General features: G+C 33.6%; 1 protein-coding gene and 2 pseudogenes across 1 annotated transcript; 1 reads left to right on the forward strand and 2 right to left on the reverse strand.

Annotated features, from left to right (window-relative positions):
- Positions 1-7353: 7353 nt before the first annotated feature.
- Positions 7354-19301, reverse strand: LOC120144431 (annotated as a pseudogene).
- On the forward strand, positions 12076-15923 carry LOC120144430 (AAA-ATPase At3g28600-like). Its single transcript, XM_039158482.1, has 2 exons — positions 12076-13663; positions 15913-15923. The coding sequence occupies exon 1, from the start codon at positions 12094-12096 to the stop codon at positions 13564-13566; it is 1473 nt and encodes a 490-aa protein (XP_039014413.1). The 5' UTR covers positions 12076-12093; the 3' UTR covers positions 13567-13663; positions 15913-15923.
- LOC120144366 lies at positions 13848-15561 on the reverse strand (annotated as a pseudogene).
- Positions 19302-19993: the final 692 nt, after the last annotated feature.

Here is a 19993-nt window from a genome sequence, read left to right on the forward strand (position 1 = left end):
GGAGCACCTGGCGACCTACGTTCACACTGTAGAATTCACCCTATATCAACAATTAATTGTTGGAACGTATTATCTCGTGAATTATTTTTTCCCAGCACATTATCTCATGGATTTAGCCCCAACTACCCGTATCTGATTTCTTTTTTATTATTTTATTTATTATTTTATTAAACCAAACTCAATTGCGAAGTGCAAATATCTATTTCCCTCGTGCAGTCGCCTCTCTTACTCTATCGCTCACCGTCTATCTCTCTCATATCTCGAATAACAATGATTATTAGCCTTGGCCTTTGGTGCTTGTCTGCTCGTATAACAATGGAAATATAATTGGAAAACAAAAACCAGCACTGAAATATAATTTAAAGTAAAAGCTTGCCTGTCATTCGTTACTTGTCTAATTGTAATATTGTATAGCAGTAGCAGATATGAGTGGCTGTTGTAAGTTTGTAAAAGTTAGATTTAATTAAAAAAAAATGAGAAAGAAGCGGGTACCTATTATCCGGATTAGTGGGTACCCGATTTTTATGGGTACCCGACTTACGGATATCTTATTATTGTGGGCTGGGTCATGGGTCAAATTTTCCCTTTCTGAAAATACGGATACCCGAATTTGAATACCTCTAATAAGAAGGGTCTATAAAATAATTTCAATAAGTTGTAGTGCTTTACGGAGGAAATTTGGTTACTTAATCTAATTTTTATACATATTGTAAAAACTTATGATTTGTTACTATAATTTTATTTTATTTTTAGGACAATCTTAATATAATATTTATCGAAAAAACTTATAAAATCAACCTTGATTGCTGCTATGGGTAATCATTTGCTGTACGATGTGTATGATGTCGAACTTACTGCAATCCAATATAACAAAGAGTTGAGGCTTTTGATCGACACATCAAGCAAATCAATCCTAGTAGTAGGCATGGATCCGATCAGTACGGAGGTGAAAAAAGAACTAAAGAGACGATAGATAGTAAGATTACTTCATCGGGTGTTTTGAATTGCATTGATGAACTTCGACCATCATGTGGGGGTGAAAGAATCATTGTTTTCACCACAAATTACCCTGAAAATCATGATCCAGCTCTAATCAGGAGAGGAAGAATGGACAAAAACAACAATGCTTTGAATTATTCAAGGTGTTATAGTAAACAAATATTTGAAAATCGATTCTCATTTCCTCTTTGAAGAAACTAGTGAACAGTTGAATAAAACCAACATGACCCTGCAGATGTTGCAGCACAGATAATATGATCCCCTTGTTCAAATACGAGAACGTCGAAACGCGTTTGAACCGACGGAGCTCTGAAGGCAGCAAAGTAGGAGCTTCTCTAGGTCATCACAGATAATATGATCCCCTCGTTCAAATACGAGAACGTCGAAACGCGTTTGAACCGACGGAGCTCTGAAGGCAGCAAAGAAGGAGCTTCTCTAAGTCAAACGAACAAGAGAGAGAGAGAGAGAGAGAGAAACAATCCAATAAACAAGCGGAAGAAAAGAAACATCTTATAAAAATATGAAGAAAACAACGTAAGCTAATGGAGTACTTGAAGAAAGTTGTGCTTGCAGAAAATGATTGGAAACAATAATTGTCATTTCATTAATGTCATGTTGGATCCAAGAAGTTTGCATGAAGATGGTGTGTAACACCCCAATTTAGGGGCTAAATTTTAAGAAATTATAAAGTATTGGATTTAATTGGTATTTTGGAATAAAATTGAGGATTAAATTATAAGATTTCAAAGTAGGCAGACCGTTTTACGAAGTGCATGAAATTCAGTGGCTAGATTTATTATTTGACCATTTTTCTTTTGGGATGAATTATAACACCTAGGGGTGTATTCGGTTCGGTTCGGTTCGGTTTTTTACCAAAAATTGAACCGAACCGAAATAAACGGTTTTTCAATATTTAAACCGAAACCGAATAGTTAAAAACTGAAAAAACCGAAATCGGTTTTATCAGTTCAGTTCAGTTTTTTTAACGGTTCGGGTTTTTCGGTTCGGTTCAGTTCGGTTTTTCGGTTTTTCAATGAAAAAATACTTGAAACTATATTTTTTTTTTTTACAAAAATTGCATATTCGGTTCAATATGGAACAAATGGGTTCTATATGGAAAACCCGAACCGAACCGAATCAAAAAATGAAGCCTTTAAACCGAACCAAAAACCGAACCGTTTAAAGCCAAACCGAACCGAACCGAACCGTTTTACTCGGTTCGTATCGGTTTTTCGGTTTTCTCGGTTTCGTTGCTCAGCCCTAATAACACCTATTTCCCGTGTATTATGCATAAACAAATGCTCTATTTTCCAGTTTTTCCCACTCCATCAACCCTCTTTTCAACTCCGATCTACTCGTCGTCCGACCTTCGATCGACGAGCCGAAACCACCATCGTGTTCGTTGTCAACCGAGGAACAAAAGTCATCAAACCTTTCGTCGTGAATCATCGCCGTTCGTCGTTAATTTCAGTCAGAAGTATCGTCGGTAATAACTCGGTTTTAGTTGGTTTTTCATCGATTCACGACGATCCGATGATCCGTTTACGACACCTCCCGCATCATCGTGTTCCTTGCATCATTCCGAGTCCGTCGGTGTCATCCTTGGTCTCCGTTGACGGCGGCGCGTGAGGAGGTGAAGCAGTCAAAGTTTCCGATTCGTTGAAATCGAGCTCTCCGCCGTTCAAAAATTTGAACCGAGCTTTGTAAGTATCTCGAAATCGCTTAAAATAATTTTTAGGAATTTTTTCGGGAATTTTTTGATATCAGGGTACTGTTCACGCGCCGCCACTGCGCGTGGGGAAGACAAAAGTGACTGGTTTTACCGGTTTTGGTGCATAGTTGACCGGTTTGACCGGTCATAACCCGACCCGACCCGTTGACCTGACCCGACCCGTTGACCGATGAACGTTAACCACTGTTGTCCAAAACTTTGACTAGCTTTGACCGGGCATTAAACAACCTTTGACTTTGACCGAGTATACCTATCTTGACATTTTTCGATGTTCCAAATCCGATTCTGCAGTCTGTTTTTCGAAATTCGAACCCGAAGACCTCAAAATTTCCGGTCAAACCCGTTGACTTTGATTTTGACCAAAAATTTCAAATTTTCGAAAATTCATATTTTATGCTTTCGACGTACTGAATCCGAATCCGAAGTTCGTTTTGCCAAATTCGAACCCGGTAAACTGTTATTCACTGATTTATCACCCCGATTCGATCCGTTTATCGCAATTAAGCTCCGTTTTTTATATAATTTATGTTGATATGTATCTGAGGAATTATTGGAAGTTGAATTGAAGATCAAAGGCGTTCGAATGGAATTTTTATGGTCGATCAGTATTACACGAAAATTGAGGTAATACTTTACTACCTCTTTATGCTTTATGGAACATGTGAATATTGGTAAATGAATGATTAAGATAATGTTAGTCTCATTTGTGGAGTTGAATAATTTATACACTCGATATGAATGTGGTAGAAATTCTGTAATTGAATACGGATCGAATGATTAATATAAAAGATTTAGGAATTGTTAGAATTAAATTACAAGTTTGTGATTAGTAATAAAGAAATCAACCATGGATTTGCAACTTATATTTTATATCATCAAAGGTTAAATGTTAAAGGTACTTGGATGGGAAATTATGAGAATATTCCGATAGGGTAAAATTACAAAAATACCCTTATGTTGTAGGATGACAAGAATTGTCCCTGGAAGTTGGTTAATAACTTTGAAAAGACATATTGATCCGATATAACTACTGATGTACATAAGAAATGTTAGTTTTACTTGGAAATTATGGATAACCGGTTTTAAACCCCAAGAGGGTTTATGCAAGATACTAGAAGTCTGTTAAGGAATCACTTCAAGATCAGAGAAGGTTCAGGAAAACAATTAATCATAGGATCTCTAAAGTATATTATTTTCGTTAAGAGCTAATATCGAAATTATCTGGTTAAGAAATTACAAAAATGCCCTTGAGAGATAAAATAGTCTGAGTTGACACTGAATGAGAAAGTATTTTGAGGATTTTTACTTAACTTGATTAAGTACGAATTTGATTGTTAAGATCCTGACTTAGAACAGAAAAATTCTTGATATTCTGTTGGTAAAAATCTGAGAAGGCACTTGACCCGAAAATATCTGAGTAATGAGTAAATACTTGAAGAATAATTTATCGGGGTATTCTGCTGTCAGAATAGTTCGAAATGACTGAAATAAATAATAAGATTGAATTTAATAGTAAGATCAGACAGAAGAAAAGGATTAAAATACACTGAAACTATAAAATGACCAAAATACCCCTCTAATAGAAATGACCCAAGAATACCACCAAGCTCAGGAATGATTGGATATCCTCGAGCTCTGAAATGAATGGAATAAAACTGAACACTAAAATTACCAAAATAACCTTATGGCCTATACCAAGTAAATGTCTCGGATTAATTAAGGAATCCAAATAAGCATGGGTGTTGGACTACCTTTAAAAGTAATGGAACATAATTTAAGTGAGTAGATTAACCCTAAAGTTATGTCAATACCTGAATGGTATAGATATTACTAGAATGCATGTTTGTCTTCTCAAGTTTGACTCGATGATAGCTTAGCTCAACTCTGGATCGCATTCAGTACTAAGAATTGGACGTTTGTTCGACAAATCAACCACGAAGACCAAATCGAATGGAACGGGAGTATTACATGTGTCTGAAATTCAGGAACGTTTGAATTACTCTGGAAAATCCTGAAGTAACTGGAATAGACATGACTGTTAAATGAACTAGGTAACCTCAATGACTGAGGATTAAGTAAGTGAATTGGATAAGTCTGGAAATTATGACGAGTTTATAAGATGTATTGTCCTTATGGAACATGAACTACAAATCAAGCATGTTTGTATTTCATGATATCGTGGAAGCTTGGAAATGAAATAAAGACCATTGTAAGATCTATTCAGCGATGATTCTGAAGATGATCTATGGACAAGCATTTGTGGTATTAAAGAGTAAATACCCTGGAAGGAAAATGAATTGACCAATCGACATAGATTATTAAGATTCTGAATCTTCGTTCTCAAGTTGTTTGATTATCCGATTAATTGACATGGATGTAAAGGATTCTGAATACCCTTCTGATTATGTACAACTTCTGAAAACTGTCCGAATAAGATATGATCATGATAATTCACATTCTGAGTAACTGATGATTTAGTCAATTAATGAACTTTTCCAATAGTATTTCTAATTTCCGGTATTTTATCGGTATACTGAAGATTCGTATTTCTCTTCCTGATAAGATTATCTTGTACCTCTGAATAATATATGTAAACTCAGGTGTGTTCCCTAATCATATAAATATTTTATCTGATTTCCGACTTGAATTCTATTCTGATACATGACCTGAATTCTGTTCTGATTTCTGATCTGGATTCTGTTCTGAATTCTGTTTTGATTTCTGATATCTCCGTTTACCGACGGAGAAATTCTTTATCTGGGGGGTTTATTGTTGGAGGAAGATTATCTGTAGGCTTTTCAGCTATGTGCTCAGGGCCTCACTGGTTGTGCGGGGTGTATGGTTCTGGGGAACCTACACAAACAGATTGTGAAAGGATGGGGGTGTATATATATATGTTTTAAAATAAAAATCTGTATCTTTTTACTGGTTTTACGGGAACACACTAGACAACCTATTCTGATCTCCTGAACTCAGTCATCTGAAATATTTCTATAAAACGAAAGCTCATTGTCCGTTACCACCTGAAATATCAGTAGGATCTCTGCTCAGCATAAAAATCTATAAATGTTCAGAAACAACAAGGAAATATATATTTATCTGTATCTGCATGTTCATCAGCATCATCTGGTAGTTCTGTATTACTGAGCTTTCCGAAGGTCACTTTATTACTCAACATTGCAGGTTAAAAGAATTATACCAGTGCAGTTATCGACTTCAGTAAGGGAGTTCTTCCGGTGTTGTTGTAGAGTACGGTACATGTGATTAGGGGACATGTAATTGTATTTTGATTTATATACGAGTCTGGAAATCTGTTTTATTTTTAAATAGTGATAACTGATTTTATAAGTTACACATTTCAATAAAAGTTTTAAATTTTCCGCTATTTTTACAGTGGGTCGCTCCGGTGGCCCTAATGTGACTTCCCAGATCGGATCGGATCCTCCGCATCGGTCTGGGGGGTTACATGGTGTTTCTATTTCTAGTATAGTATATGGAGTTTGTAGTTTATATAACCAGTTCTAAGTTGTAGCTTTTCTTCAAAAAAGGGGGGGGAATAAGAAAATTTGAGTCATTTTTAGTTGGAAAGAGTACTTTTTTTGGGTGGATATGAAGTTGAGAATTTCCTGAGCTCATGATGAAAAATTATTCATATTTTAACTAAACAACAAGACATTAAGTGAAATAAAACGTATAACTATAGCAACCAACCATGAGAGAATTTTGTTGATCTAATAGATGAAATTTATTATTTTATGTCGGATAAACCATAACTTAAAATTATCTATATTTGACCTGTACTAATCAACTTGTCTAAGTGATTAAAGAAATCGTTGTTGTTCCTAACGGTCACGGATTTAAGCACTAACAATTACAATATGGTGATTGCGTGTTTATTGTTAAATAAATCTTTATGAGAAATTGGGTTTGAAAGCAACTTCCAACGCAACCATACGGTCTCCACTAAAAAAATTTTATTTGTGACTATCCGTATGAAAAATTTCTATTATTAATATAATGCGTTAATATTGAAAATATTTCTGATTCGCTGTTGAGTATGGGGTTTGTGATTACAGCGGAGATGAAGATTCCGACGGGTAATTCTGGGTGTTTCCCTAAGGGTGCGTTTGGTTCACATAATGTAAGATTATCAGTGGAAATAAAAGATTACCAGGGAATAGGATTACTGAGAATGTTGTATTTTGTGTTTGGTTGGTTTAGTAGGAATGTAAGATTACAGTGTTTGGTTAAAGGAATAAAGGATTATTGGAATGTATATTTGACCAAATTGTCATTATTATATATTTATTTTTTAACAAGTTAGAAAATATTTATCAATATAATTTTTTTTATAAAATTTAAAATATAAAAAGGTTTAATGAAAGGGTAAAAATTTATTTTAACCCCCGAACTTCATATAAAATTTTAATTATAGATTTTTTTTATAAATCTAAAATAGTTTAAGGATAAATTTATAATTTAACATTCGTAGAATTTTTATTATTCAATGACAGAATAATGATATTTTTTAAAGAAAAAAAATTTAAGAGAATTTTAGTCCAAAACGCCGGTAATCCAATAATACCTAAGGAAATGGAGGTAATGACATTCCCGGTAATATACCCCAAAAATCCACTATTGGTAATTTAAGATTACCGAGAATGACATTCCCAGTTAACTAAACGGGGAAATGTGGATTTCATTCTCATGAGAATCTCATATTCCCCCAACCAAACACACCCTAAGGTGGCGTTTGGTTGGATGGAATCCCTTGGAATTTGGGGAATTAGAATCCAATTCCACCACTTTCCCATGTTTGGTTCAAGTTTTCCAAGGAAATTGGAATCCCTATAGCTTCAACTTTCCATCAAATGAGAGAAAGTGAAAATGGATGGAATTCAATTCCCTTGTTGGAGTGAATTGAAATTTGACCTACTACCCTCATCAATCTTTTGTTAACTTATTCATATATTGAATAAAAATATTTTTTTATTATTTTGGGTTGGGTCGGATTTCTAATTCATATATTCGGGTCGGGTCGGGTCGGGTGAAACTTTATTTTGGTCGGGTCGGGTCAGTTTTTTTAAGTGTGATATCCGGGTTGGGTCGAGTTCGGGTTTAGGGTGAAAATACCCGACCCGAAAATATATATAATTTTACCTTATATATTTAGGAATAATTACAATAATACCTCTCTTTATATATATATTTTTTTAATTAAGTCGCTGTTTTTATTGAATAAAAATATTTTTTTATTATTTCGGGTAAGGTTTCTAATTCATATATTCAAGTCGGGTCTGGTGAAACTTTATTTTGTTTGGGTCGGTTCGGGTTTTTTAAGTGTGATATTCGGGTCGAGTCGGGTCGGGTTTTTTTAAGTGTGGTATTCGGGTCGGGTCGGGTTTTTTTAAGTGTGATATTTGGGTCGGGTCGGGTTCGGGTTTAGGGTGAAAAAAATTAGACCGGCCCGAAAAAAATATATAATTTTATCTTATATATTTAGGAATAATTACAATAATACCCCTCTCTATATAAGTTTTTTCAATTCAGTCAATGTTTTTATTGAATAAAAATAATTTTTTTATTATTTTGTGTCGTGTCGGGTCGGTTTCTAATTCATATATTGAATAAAATAGTTTTTGGTATATTTTTTGGTAACTAATTAACATACTCCGATTGGAATGTATCGAAATATTGCTCTATCTTTTGGTAACTTATTAACATATTTTGATTGCGATGATTTTAACTTATGATATTTATTAGCATGATTTTTATAATTTATTAAAATGAATAATCAATCAATAAAATGAAAATTTAATATTTTTTAATTTTTTATAATATATTACTGCATGTAAGTTGTAAACCAAACTAAAATAAAGTAAAAAAACAAGAAGAGTAATTCTGTCATTTTACATTAATGAAATCAAATTCATCTGACATGTCTGCGAACCAAACAAAATATGAAATTGGATTCCAATTCCATTTCTTGCCAACCAAACAGAATATGAAATTAGATTCTAATTCTGACAGATTCCAATTCCTTCACAGATTTCAATTCCCTCATAAACATTTCAGTGACCAAACGTCACCTACCTAAGTGGATGGTGAAACAAGGTCGCAGCATATCCGCAATTCCATTCATGGTTTCAACGGAGGAGTTGGGGCAGTGGATTATTGGACACATGGCTTCACTTCCTAATTTTGGTTTTAACGAGCTTCACACTTAGTTTTCTAAGTTATAATTTGTTCCATCTTCTAGAGTTGTTTCTTTCCATAAAAAAAGATAAATTATACTTCTGACTATTTAATTATTGTATATTTTTAATATAATTATGGTATATTTTTAATATAATTATTGATGTTTTAATTTTATTTAATTAGACTATTTAATTATTTAAGCATATCAATTAAGTCACATATCACTAACATTTAATGGTGTGTTGACATGACAGTTAATTTTCTTTTGTATATTTATACATTTAACTTCCGTTACTTACACATTTAATTAATTTGTCACTAACATTTAATTTTTTTTTAAAAAAGTTTGGTTTTGTTAATATTTTTTAAAAAGTTCAGTTAATGCTTAAATAAAAAAAATTAATGGTAATTCAGTTCGGTCGATAGTCGAATTAACCGTTTGAACACCCCTAGTTATTGTAGTAATGAAATGCTGACATGACAAGTTAACCCAACTGACTTAGCACTTTTTACCATACGAGCGGGGTACACTTTGAATGTCCGTTTGACTCTTCTAATTAGAGATTAAATTTATTTAATTGAATTAAATTTATGATTAAATTGGCATAATATATAAATATTAAGGACTAAATATATAATTATACGATTTTTTTAACAGTTACGTCACTCCTTGAAATTTTAACTACAAGTAACTTGATTGGCACACTTAAATATTTAAGTGGTTTGATTGACAAAATTTCAAAAATGGTGGTCAAAATGAAAAGCAACAATAGTTAGGTGTCATACATATAGTTTACCCTAGATTTAATTGCATCAATCGATTGATAATTAAAATATAATATAAAATATGATATTAGAAGAAGAAAAAGCTTACCCAAAACTATTAGCTAATTTTTTGAGATGTGACTATTTTTTTACCCCAGCAGATGACTTTGATAAAGCCATATTCATTGAAGAACTATTTTATCAAACATTAAAAATTTTTGATTATTTTCTTAAATAAATTTTGTGAATCCCTAATACTTTAACTTTTTTTTCAAGATTTAGCTAAATAAGTCAAGTCTCCCATTTGTAAAAAAAATTTATCATTTTTCCTTATACGAGAATTTACCCATTATAAAAAGTAGATGATTTTTTATATTAAGCCACACCTTTTAAATGGTTCTGTCCCATTGGTCCCCCACCTTTTCTTGTTGAACACGTTTAGTACGAATAAGGTAAGTCTGGTCAAATATACACACCTATGTTTATGTGAGACAAAGAACATAAATAGAAAATGACTTGAAAAAATCATGAATATGATATGAACACCCATTTAACTAAAAACTAAAGGCACTGCAAGCCTGCAACTGTGGGATAGAGGTCACTGCTTCCAAAGTAGTTGAAACTTACGACTAATTTCCCAAAAGCTTTTGACAATTTTATTCAAATATCACCCAAAATAATAAAAATTCCACTATACACCTTTTTTTAAATATGTATCAAAATAGCACATGTTATGGCAAAACAAGAAGGTGTAAAATGCGTCATGCTGATGTGGATAAAAGGCGCATTTCAAGGGAATGAACTTTTTAAGGATTTTGTTAATTTAGCATGCCATGACCGAATGCATGTTTCAAGGGATACACATTCCATTTGTATGGAAAAATTTTGGGTTTTTATAGTAATGAATAATAGTTTTAATAACTTATTTTTAAAAAAATAATAATTTAAGTTTCTTTTGAAAATAAAAGTAATATATTTGATATTGAGAGAAATTTTTAGATATCAACACAATGTATAGTAAAATTTTTCCATGGATACCGTAATGAGAAATAATTTAATTAATTGACAAAAGATTTTTTCCCTTTGAAAATGAAAGAAATATATTGATATTTAGTGTGTGAATTGAAAAAAAAATATTATTATTTATATGATAGATTCTTCTAAAACCATTTAAAATTTAAATTTGTTAAAGGTGTATTCAAAATAATGTGTCTTTTAAAAATATGGTTAATTAAATATATATTTATTTTATAAGATATACAAATATTATTTTAAGAAATGATCGGAAATACATATTATTTTGTTAATTGATTTTTTTAGAAAAATATATTTGAATAGTTTAATCATGGAATATAAGGTAAAAATTCAGATAAATTTAATATTTATATTATTACCACATAAATTTATAATAAGAGAACTTATCATTGGTTTTTGGTTCAATTCAAATGAATTTAATATCTAGAATCTAGATTGTTACCAAATAAATGTGATTGGTTCTCTGATTATAATTTATTTAGTAACAATCTAAATATTAAATTCATCTGAATTTTTACCTTGTATTCTATGATTAAACTATTCAAATATTTTTTTAAATCAATATCAAAATAATATATATTTTAGATTATTTCTTAAAATAATATTTGTATACCTTATTAAATAAATATATATTTAATCAACTATATTTTTAATCAACTATTTCTTAAAATAATATTTATATACCTTATAAATAAATATACCTTTAACGAACTTAAATTTTGCTTGGTTTTAGAAAAATATATCATATCAAAAATAATATTTTTTTCAATATATACACTAAATATCTATATATTTCTTTTATTTTACATTATGACATTCCTACAAAATTTTTGACTAAATTCATTATGTTGATATCTAAAATTTCTCCCATATTAAAGTACGTACAACTTTTATTTCCAAATTCAATTTAAATTATTATTCTTTAAAAATAAATTATTAAATCTATTATTCATTATCGTATTTAAAAATTCAATTTGTTTCCATATAAAGGGAAGAAATCAGTAAAATCCCTGAAATGTTCGCTCTATGCCTTTCATCCACATCAACACGGTGTATTTCACAAAATGTGTCTTTCTCTTATTTGTTAGAAAGGGTGTCAGTTTAGTACATACTTGAAAAATGATGCTATAATGGTATTTTTTTTAGTGAAATTCGAATAAAATTGCCGCATAAAACGCGACCCATAAAAGAACTAAAAGAATTAAAAGAAAAAGGTGGGGAAAAGTTTATGAAGCTTGCAGGAAAAGTACAAGCAAAATACCCCCGTCCCCAGCCTTTGGTCTTTTTAACTATATAACACAACTTACCCAAAGAAGATTGCATTAAAACCCCATAGAGTGTCCTGAAAGTCGGGGGAGAAAAGTATGATGATCGATTCATGGGCTCAAATTGGATCAACCATTGCTGGTTTGATGTTTACTTTAGCTACATTACAGCAATTCTTCCCCCACCAACTTAGAGTTTCTTTGCAACAGTTTGTCTTCGCCTCACTTCAACGGTTCTCTTTTGTTCAAAAGTTGTGTGATCATTTTGTTAGCTTTTTCTCACCTTATATTCAAATCACGTTCCCTGAATACTCTGGTTTTTGGAGCAATCAAGCCTTCTCCGCCATCGAAACATACGTCGGAGCTTTATCCACCACCAAGGCCTCACTGCTCAAAGGTAGTCTCATCAAAAACAGCAAAGCTCTTGTTCTTACAAGGGATGACCTTAAGGTGTCAGATGAGTTTGATGGGGTTAAGGTTTGGTGGATTCTGGACCCTTCTCCTTCTACAAGTTCTTCAGAGGACAAGTACTTTCAGCTCATCTTCCATCGACAGCATCGTGATTTGGTCACCGGGCCATTCTTGGATCATGTTCTTGAACAAGGGAAGGCCATTAAGGCAAGGAACAAGCAGAGGAGGCTTTATACGAACAATCCTAGTGATAACTGGAGTTCTTACAAGAAGAACTTGTGGAGTGACATTGCCTTTGAGAACCCTGCTACATTTCAAACAATAGCAATGGACCCCAAGAAAAAGGAGGAAATCATCAACGTCCTGATGAGTTTTAGTAAAGCCAAAGAGTATTATATGAAGCTCGGGAAGCCATGGAAACGAGGGTATCTCCTTTACGGTCCGCCGGGAACCGGTAAGTCTACTATGATTGCTGCAATGGCTAACCTCTTGAACTATGATATCTATGATCTAGAGCTGACTACTGTTAAAAACAATACGGAGCTTAGGAAGCTATTGACTGAAACATCGAGTAAGTCCATAATTGTGATCGAGGACATTGATTGTTCATTAGATGTAACTGGTGAAAGGAAGAAAGAAAGATCAAAAACCAATGAGAAAGATCAGAAGAGCCCCGTAAATGAAAACACCAGTAAAGTTACACTTTCGGGGCTTTTGAATTTCATTGATGGGACTTGGTCAGCTTGTGGAACTGGGAGGATCTTTGTGTTCACTACTAATCATATTAACAAACTTGATCCGGCTCTAATCCGACGAGGCCGAATGGATATGCACATTGAGCTTTCATATTGCAGCTTTGAAGCATTCAAGATGTTGGCCAAGAACTATTTGGATCTTGATTCACACGAATTGTTTGAAAAGATTGGGATTTTGTTTAAGGAAACAGAGATGACTCCGGCTGATGTTGCGGAGAACTTGATGCCGAAACGTGAGAAGAAAGACCCAGATTCTTGTTTGGAGAGCCTCATTGAAGCTCTTTCTGATGCCAAAGAAAAGGCAAAGTCGAAAACTGAAAAGGAAAAAACAACCAAAATCAAGGAAGAAAGAGGCAAGAAATTTTATGCTAGTTTAATTAAGAAAAGATGGCTGTTCCAGGCTTAGTTGTTCATTACTCTAATCTTAGATTACATTGTTAAATTTCTGGCTAGCTATTGCCTTTAACTGCACTTCAACCACAAGTCATTTTAGTATATTACTCGTGGGTTTCTAATGAATATATTAACTCCAATCTTTAATTTTTATTTGTGTTTTATAAGGAATAAGATTGATATAAAATAAATCATTAACATTGACCCAAAAAATAGATAGTACGAAACAGAAAATGTTTAGTTATACTTGAGAAATAAATTCATCTTAATTAGTGTCATTATATATGGGTAAAGTTAATATGATTCTTTAAAATTCGTGTACCCAAGTAGGGGTAAGCTGATACTATACTTTTCAGAAAAAGAAATGATCGAAAAATATGACCATAAAATTCCCCCCCTCTTAGCATCCATTGCATACACTGCTCCTTCCCCGTATGTGGAACCACCAAAAAGTACCCCATTAGCCACTGTCACGGGCCCACTGGCTGTACCGTTCTTAGGGTCGCCTGTTGACCAAAGGATTTGTCCATTTTTAGCATCCATTGCCACCCATCCACCGGCAGTAGTGTTCCTTGTAGATGGTTTCAGGGTGAAATTTCTGGCGTGGGAGTTTGCTATGTCGGTGTAAACCCTCTTTTCATCTGTGGCGGCGCCCCATGTTCCGCCTCCGCCGAGACCACCAGGTCCAGCTTCCTACATCACCGATTAATGACTACTTTAAGCATTGTTTTCACCACTTGATGAAGAAGGGGTTCAGATAACTTACAGTAGACCATATACTATTGCCATCATCACGATCCAAAGCCCATGCAAATCCCTTTTTTTGGACTGCAACAACAATGTCTTCTTAGTTCCATTCACGACTATGCTTAGCATCATCGGTGCTTAACTGAAATCAGCATCAAGGGGGACAATCGGGAACGGAAAGATTATTACAGGCAAAAAACCAAACATCATACCCCCGAGCTGATGGAACCACTAGATGTTTCCAGTGTCCATATCAAGGGCCAGGAATGAATCTGAGTGGTTGTCGGGCTCAACACACTTATCCGTATGAGTAGAACTTGGGTTTGATCGTTTTGTCTCTCTTGGTAATCGGTTATGTTTTGGGGTGCCGAGTTGAGATTCCCGGTGGCAATGTAGACGAGGTTTCTATCGACATCGATCGGTGGACTGCTGCCCCAAATGGCAGCACCCGCGTATTCGCCACGGTTGCCGAAATTGTCGGGTAACATGAAGGTTTGCCACAAGATTTTCCCGTTTTTGCGTTAGTTTGACCAAGCTTCCACGAAAGATGCAACATTCTTCGACGCTTAGCTCTTCTTCCCGTGAAGATATGCCCACGTAGAAATTCCTGAGTTTGAATCAAATGAATGAGACATTAGATTACACATCGGTTTCATTATATATACGCATGACTGTTGATTTTGATCCCACATCTTAAGAGAATGAATTTATTATACAAGAGCTGCATTAATGAGTTCCAAGTCCTTTTATATGTTTCAATTTAGTAAACAAAATTCTAAAAGGTTAGACTTATTCAAGAGAAAAGGATCAATTCTATTAAAATACTTTAAAAAAAAATCAAAAACAGGAAATTTCGACTTTTGTAAATCGATTTTTAACTAAATTGAAAAGCGTCTTTAACTTGAAAAATTACATGTTTTACGTTACTTTTAATCCTTAAAAACACTCTTTGACTTGGAAAACACTTCTTTAAAAAAACATTACAGAACATCACCTCATTTTTTCCACCTATTATTTGTGTTGTGTCTAGCGTATCAAATAACAATGATTCATCTTGAAAATTGAATGGAAGAAGTTAATAAAATAAAGTGACTAACTCATTGTAGTAAGTTCCAGACATGGTGATGGTACCAGCTGGGTTTGCATCGAGCAGGGTTGACCAAACAAGCTCCCCATTGGATTGCTTCACTGCAACAACAGAAGCCGGTCCACTGATCCCAATGATCAGCAAATCATCAGCAATGGTCGGCCGAGCAATCATAAATTAAATTTAGAAATGTATTCAAAAAAAAATCCGTTAAAACTCGAATTTAAAATCTCTAGGAATAATAATCATTCATTTAATCACTAAGGTAATTTGATAGGTGCCTACTCAAATTTTTTTGAAAATCTATGCAACATATATTTTTAATAAAAAAATAATGTTTAGACATTTTAGAGGTATTGTACGAACCGAGCGACCTCAGTAGTTAAGAAATTGTTGTTATTCCATGAGGCTCCGGGTTCGAGCACCAGAAATGCCAGAAGTGTGAGCGTTCAATGTCAAATGATTGAGAGTTTATCTTTGAATAGATACTCAATTGTACTTATCTCAGATTAATAAAAGAGAGAGACATTACAGAGATATTTTAATTTTTCATGCACATATATGACTCTCGAATCATTTAATTTTGGTTCTTAAATTATATTTCTAAAACAGATTTTTGAATATTTTTTAAAAGTATAATTTTATAGGTGTTAGTTATATACCTAATATAAAATCGATGACAATTTCGTCTTTCAAAACACTAGCGATTTTCAAAAAGTATCTTAAATCTAAAAACAGTTTAAACGCTACTTTGTTCTTTATGTTAGAATAAATAATTTTATTTTGTTTTCCCAAGCATCAGCGGGATATTAGAGATAAGAAAACAGAGAAAGGACACAACCACATCTGTCCACGCACAAAAAAACCGATTAAATCCAACCCTTCAAGAATAAATAAAAATAAATAATAGCCATAGCCAACAACTCAAAGCATAGATACCAGAACTCGAAATTTCCCGGAAACATCATTCATTAAATTATTTAAACAACCTCAGTCAAGGTAATAATACATTTTAATCAATCTTAACACAACAGTTTAACCCAAAAATATAATATGGACTCTATTCTTTAACAGAAAATGTCTGGAAACAAACCAGCTAAACCACTCCTATGATAATGCGGATTGATAAACCGAGCGTAGGAATTAAAATTTACAGCTGATTACATAAAACGCAATCCGATTAATTATTCGTAACCGACACCCGGATCATCTAAAATATGAAGACAACACTGTCATGAACCCTAGACTTCTGGTTTTGAGCCACACATTCAGAGATCCACATCAGGTTCCTGATCTCCTGCTCTCTCAATCTCATGTATGCAAAGAAAACCCCGTAGTGGAACTGCACGATCATCATCCAAGAAAAGCATATCAGAGAAGATCTGGTACGTTGTTTAACAGACGAAGAAAATTGGGATAAAAATGAAACAAAAGCAAGCATATGCCGCCGTTGTGCCTTCCTCATTTGTTGTTATTAACAAAAGATAATTGATGCCTGAGAAATTAAGTATAAACCTGTTGCTCAAAAGCTAAGCAAAGCCTTTTCACTTCCTCCTCGTAAAACGCCTTGTCAAGCATTTGGCTCTCTCCATAAGATAATTTAGAGAAAATTGATTGGTAGGGAGGATATTTTTCCATCGCACCACGGACCTAGAAAGCAAAAAAAGCAGAAGATAAGAACTCGAAGTACCTTCATCCAAGCAAGCATAGCATATGAAACAAACCTGGTCAATATCCTCACAGACAGCAAGTTCCTCATGGCCATACGGATAACTGTTTAACATTAAGTAATACTTTCAAAGATAACAAACACAGATGAATCTATTACCCAACCTAAAATAGCATAATCAGGCCCGAGAGAAAGTGCTTACAGCAGACCAAAATTTGAGTATAATTTCCTCCGATCATCACGAGTAAGTTCAGTGCCAATGCTGCAAAAAATTAAACCATACCAAACATGTTTATTAGAAAATACATGATAGGAAAGAATCAAGAGTTAAACTAGAAAAGTAAAAGAAACAATCCCTTAACATAACTAAAAGTACCTGTTAATGGTAATGTTTACAGCCCTTCTGTCAGCCTCAAAGGCAAGGAGATCAGACATGATCTCTGCTGTTGCACCACCCAGTTTCTATAAGGAAAAAATGTTTAAATTAACAAGTAGGGACTGAAAACAACATATTCCATATGCAAAAAGAAAAGCCACCTTTCTTCTGTATTAGAACCTTACTTGGCAAAATTTGTAGAAGTCTTCAAGGTACGCTTTGTAGAGTGTGTTCCTCATAATTTCAATGTTCATGTCATCAAGATCCTGGAGAAAATCCAAGATGAATGAACCCAAAATCACAGGTTTAAAAAATTACATCATCACACAAACAACACTCTAGCACAGCTACTAACAATGTGACATGCATTCTTATACAGAGAGAATTACAGACAGGTAATCACTAAAAAGAGACAATTAACACGAAGAAACACTATCAGGAAAGTTGTTAGAACCATGCACCTCAGAAGTAATACACTCAGAGAAATATGGAGCAAGTGGAGTGTCAACAAGAACCAATCTGTAGAGTTCACGCATATTCTGAGCAACAGCCAGCGTTGCAATGCTGAAGACGCAAAACAGGAAAGTAAGCATATGTATCATGTGAGGTGAGATAATAACCTGATCTCTATGTAGGGGTTAGATTACCTGTCAAACATGCCCAAAGGATGGCACTTCTCCAGAAGCTCCTGAACATCTCTCTCATGCAAGGTTCCAGTAACAATCAGGACAACATTGTCGATCATGTGACCATACCTAAATGGAACAATCAAAACATTAGGTTTTCTTAGGCTTTCGCTAAATCCGCAACAACCTATTAATCAATCTGTATAACTTCACCATCTTAACAGACAGCTTTCTGAATATCACTGAGACAACTCAAAAACGCTCAACCAAAGTCAGGTACCTTACAACTAGAGCTTAAGATTGATTAACCAAATGATGGAATGAGGGGAAAATCAACCCTTCTATGGAAATATAAGATTAAAAAACTGCATTAGCAGTAAAAGGATGTACACAATTCACACCACCACATTCAAATCCACCAGTACTCAGATGAGTGAACAAGCTGAACACCGTTAATATTCAATTAAATAAACCAAGATCATGAGATGTGAAATAAATCAAAGCCTTGGCTATATCTAAGAGAAGGATAATCGAATATCTCTCATGCAATTCAAAGAAGGGGGGGGGAGGACAAATCTTTACATACGTGATATACTCTAAGAAGGTGGACAACGGCTCCGTAGCTTGGCATAACATATGCTTATACTCATCAACAAGTTTAAGAGTACATTTCTCCACAATGGTAGTGGTATGCAATGGTGAAGGTTCTGCAAAGGATCAACAAGTTTTAGAATCAAATTATAAAGAGATCCATAGTTCAAAAATGTGAATAAGATGTACTTTAAATTAACTCCACGAAGTTGTAATTAATATCAATTTCAACATAATTCAAACGAAAATCAGTAAATTATCTTAGAAGATTTGAAATTGAGAATTAAAGATCACGAAAGAAACGTACCGTTTTGGAGATAAGGGCCGTACTCGGTGGCGGAGATGCATCTTGATATCATCAAGGGTTTCGCATTGGCAAAGATTATTGTAATCAGCGGCGGTTAAGAGTCCGGCCCTGTGACCTCTCACGATCGCTTCCAAGTAACCGCCGTGGATGTTGAATGTCATAGCTTCAAATCCGTACATTTTGGCCCTTTTTTCAACTGATTTGAGCAATTAAGATCTGAATTTGGGAATTGGAATTAGAAACCGAACCTAGAGATGCAGATTTGGGAAATTTACTTTTCTTTGGGGGAATATGTGGCAAGAGAAGGGGAAGCCGAGTCTGGAAATTACAGTTTAGATGAGAACGAACGAGATCTACGTCGTTATATGTGGTCTTGTGAGATTGCGGAACAGTTCTCAAAATATGTACTTTTTGGGTAAACTATAACATTGACACCTAACTATTTCCCTTTTTCATTTTTATCAAAATTTTTGAAATTTTATAAATCAAGTCACCAACTATTTAAATGCATTTAATCAAATCACTCACTGTTAACATTTAATGGAAGTGGTGGCATGACAATTAATAATTTGGTATAGTTATGTATTTAATCTTCATTATTTACACATTCTATAATGGTCATAATTTTAAATTAATTTAATAAATTTAATCATCAAATCATATGATGATACGTGTCACAGTACAATTGGATGACTTTTTTAATTTAAATTAAATTTAACTAAAGTATCTTTTTTTTCAATCACCGATTAAAAGGAAAATAATTCGTAAAGAAAAAGCTTATGTAGGGAATCAGACCTAAGTCATTGGTTGCACATATAACACCCCAAAATCGATTGGGCCTAAAGTTTCTTATCAGGATACCGAGACAACCACTAGATTTAAAAACTTTTTTCATTTCCATTTAAAACATGATATATTTTTCAAACTATGCATTCATAAACATTACAAAATACTTTTACATATTAGAGCTTCGTGACATAATTTAAATCAAATAATACAACTAAACGTTTACAAATCCAAATACATAAGTAAAGGTC

This window comes from Hibiscus syriacus, unplaced genomic scaffold, assembly GCF_006381635.1.
Source record: "Hibiscus syriacus cultivar Baekdansim isolate YM2019G1 unplaced genomic scaffold, ASM638163v2 tig00110889_pilon, whole genome shotgun sequence".
Lineage (NCBI taxonomy): Eukaryota > Viridiplantae > Streptophyta > Magnoliopsida > Malvales > Malvaceae > Hibiscus > Hibiscus syriacus.

Excerpts from the sequence above, each read along its gene's own strand:
- LOC120144430 (XM_039158482.1), top strand. The coding sequence starts at position 12,094 with ATGATGATCGATTCATGGGCTCAAATTGGATCAACCATTGCTGGTTTG.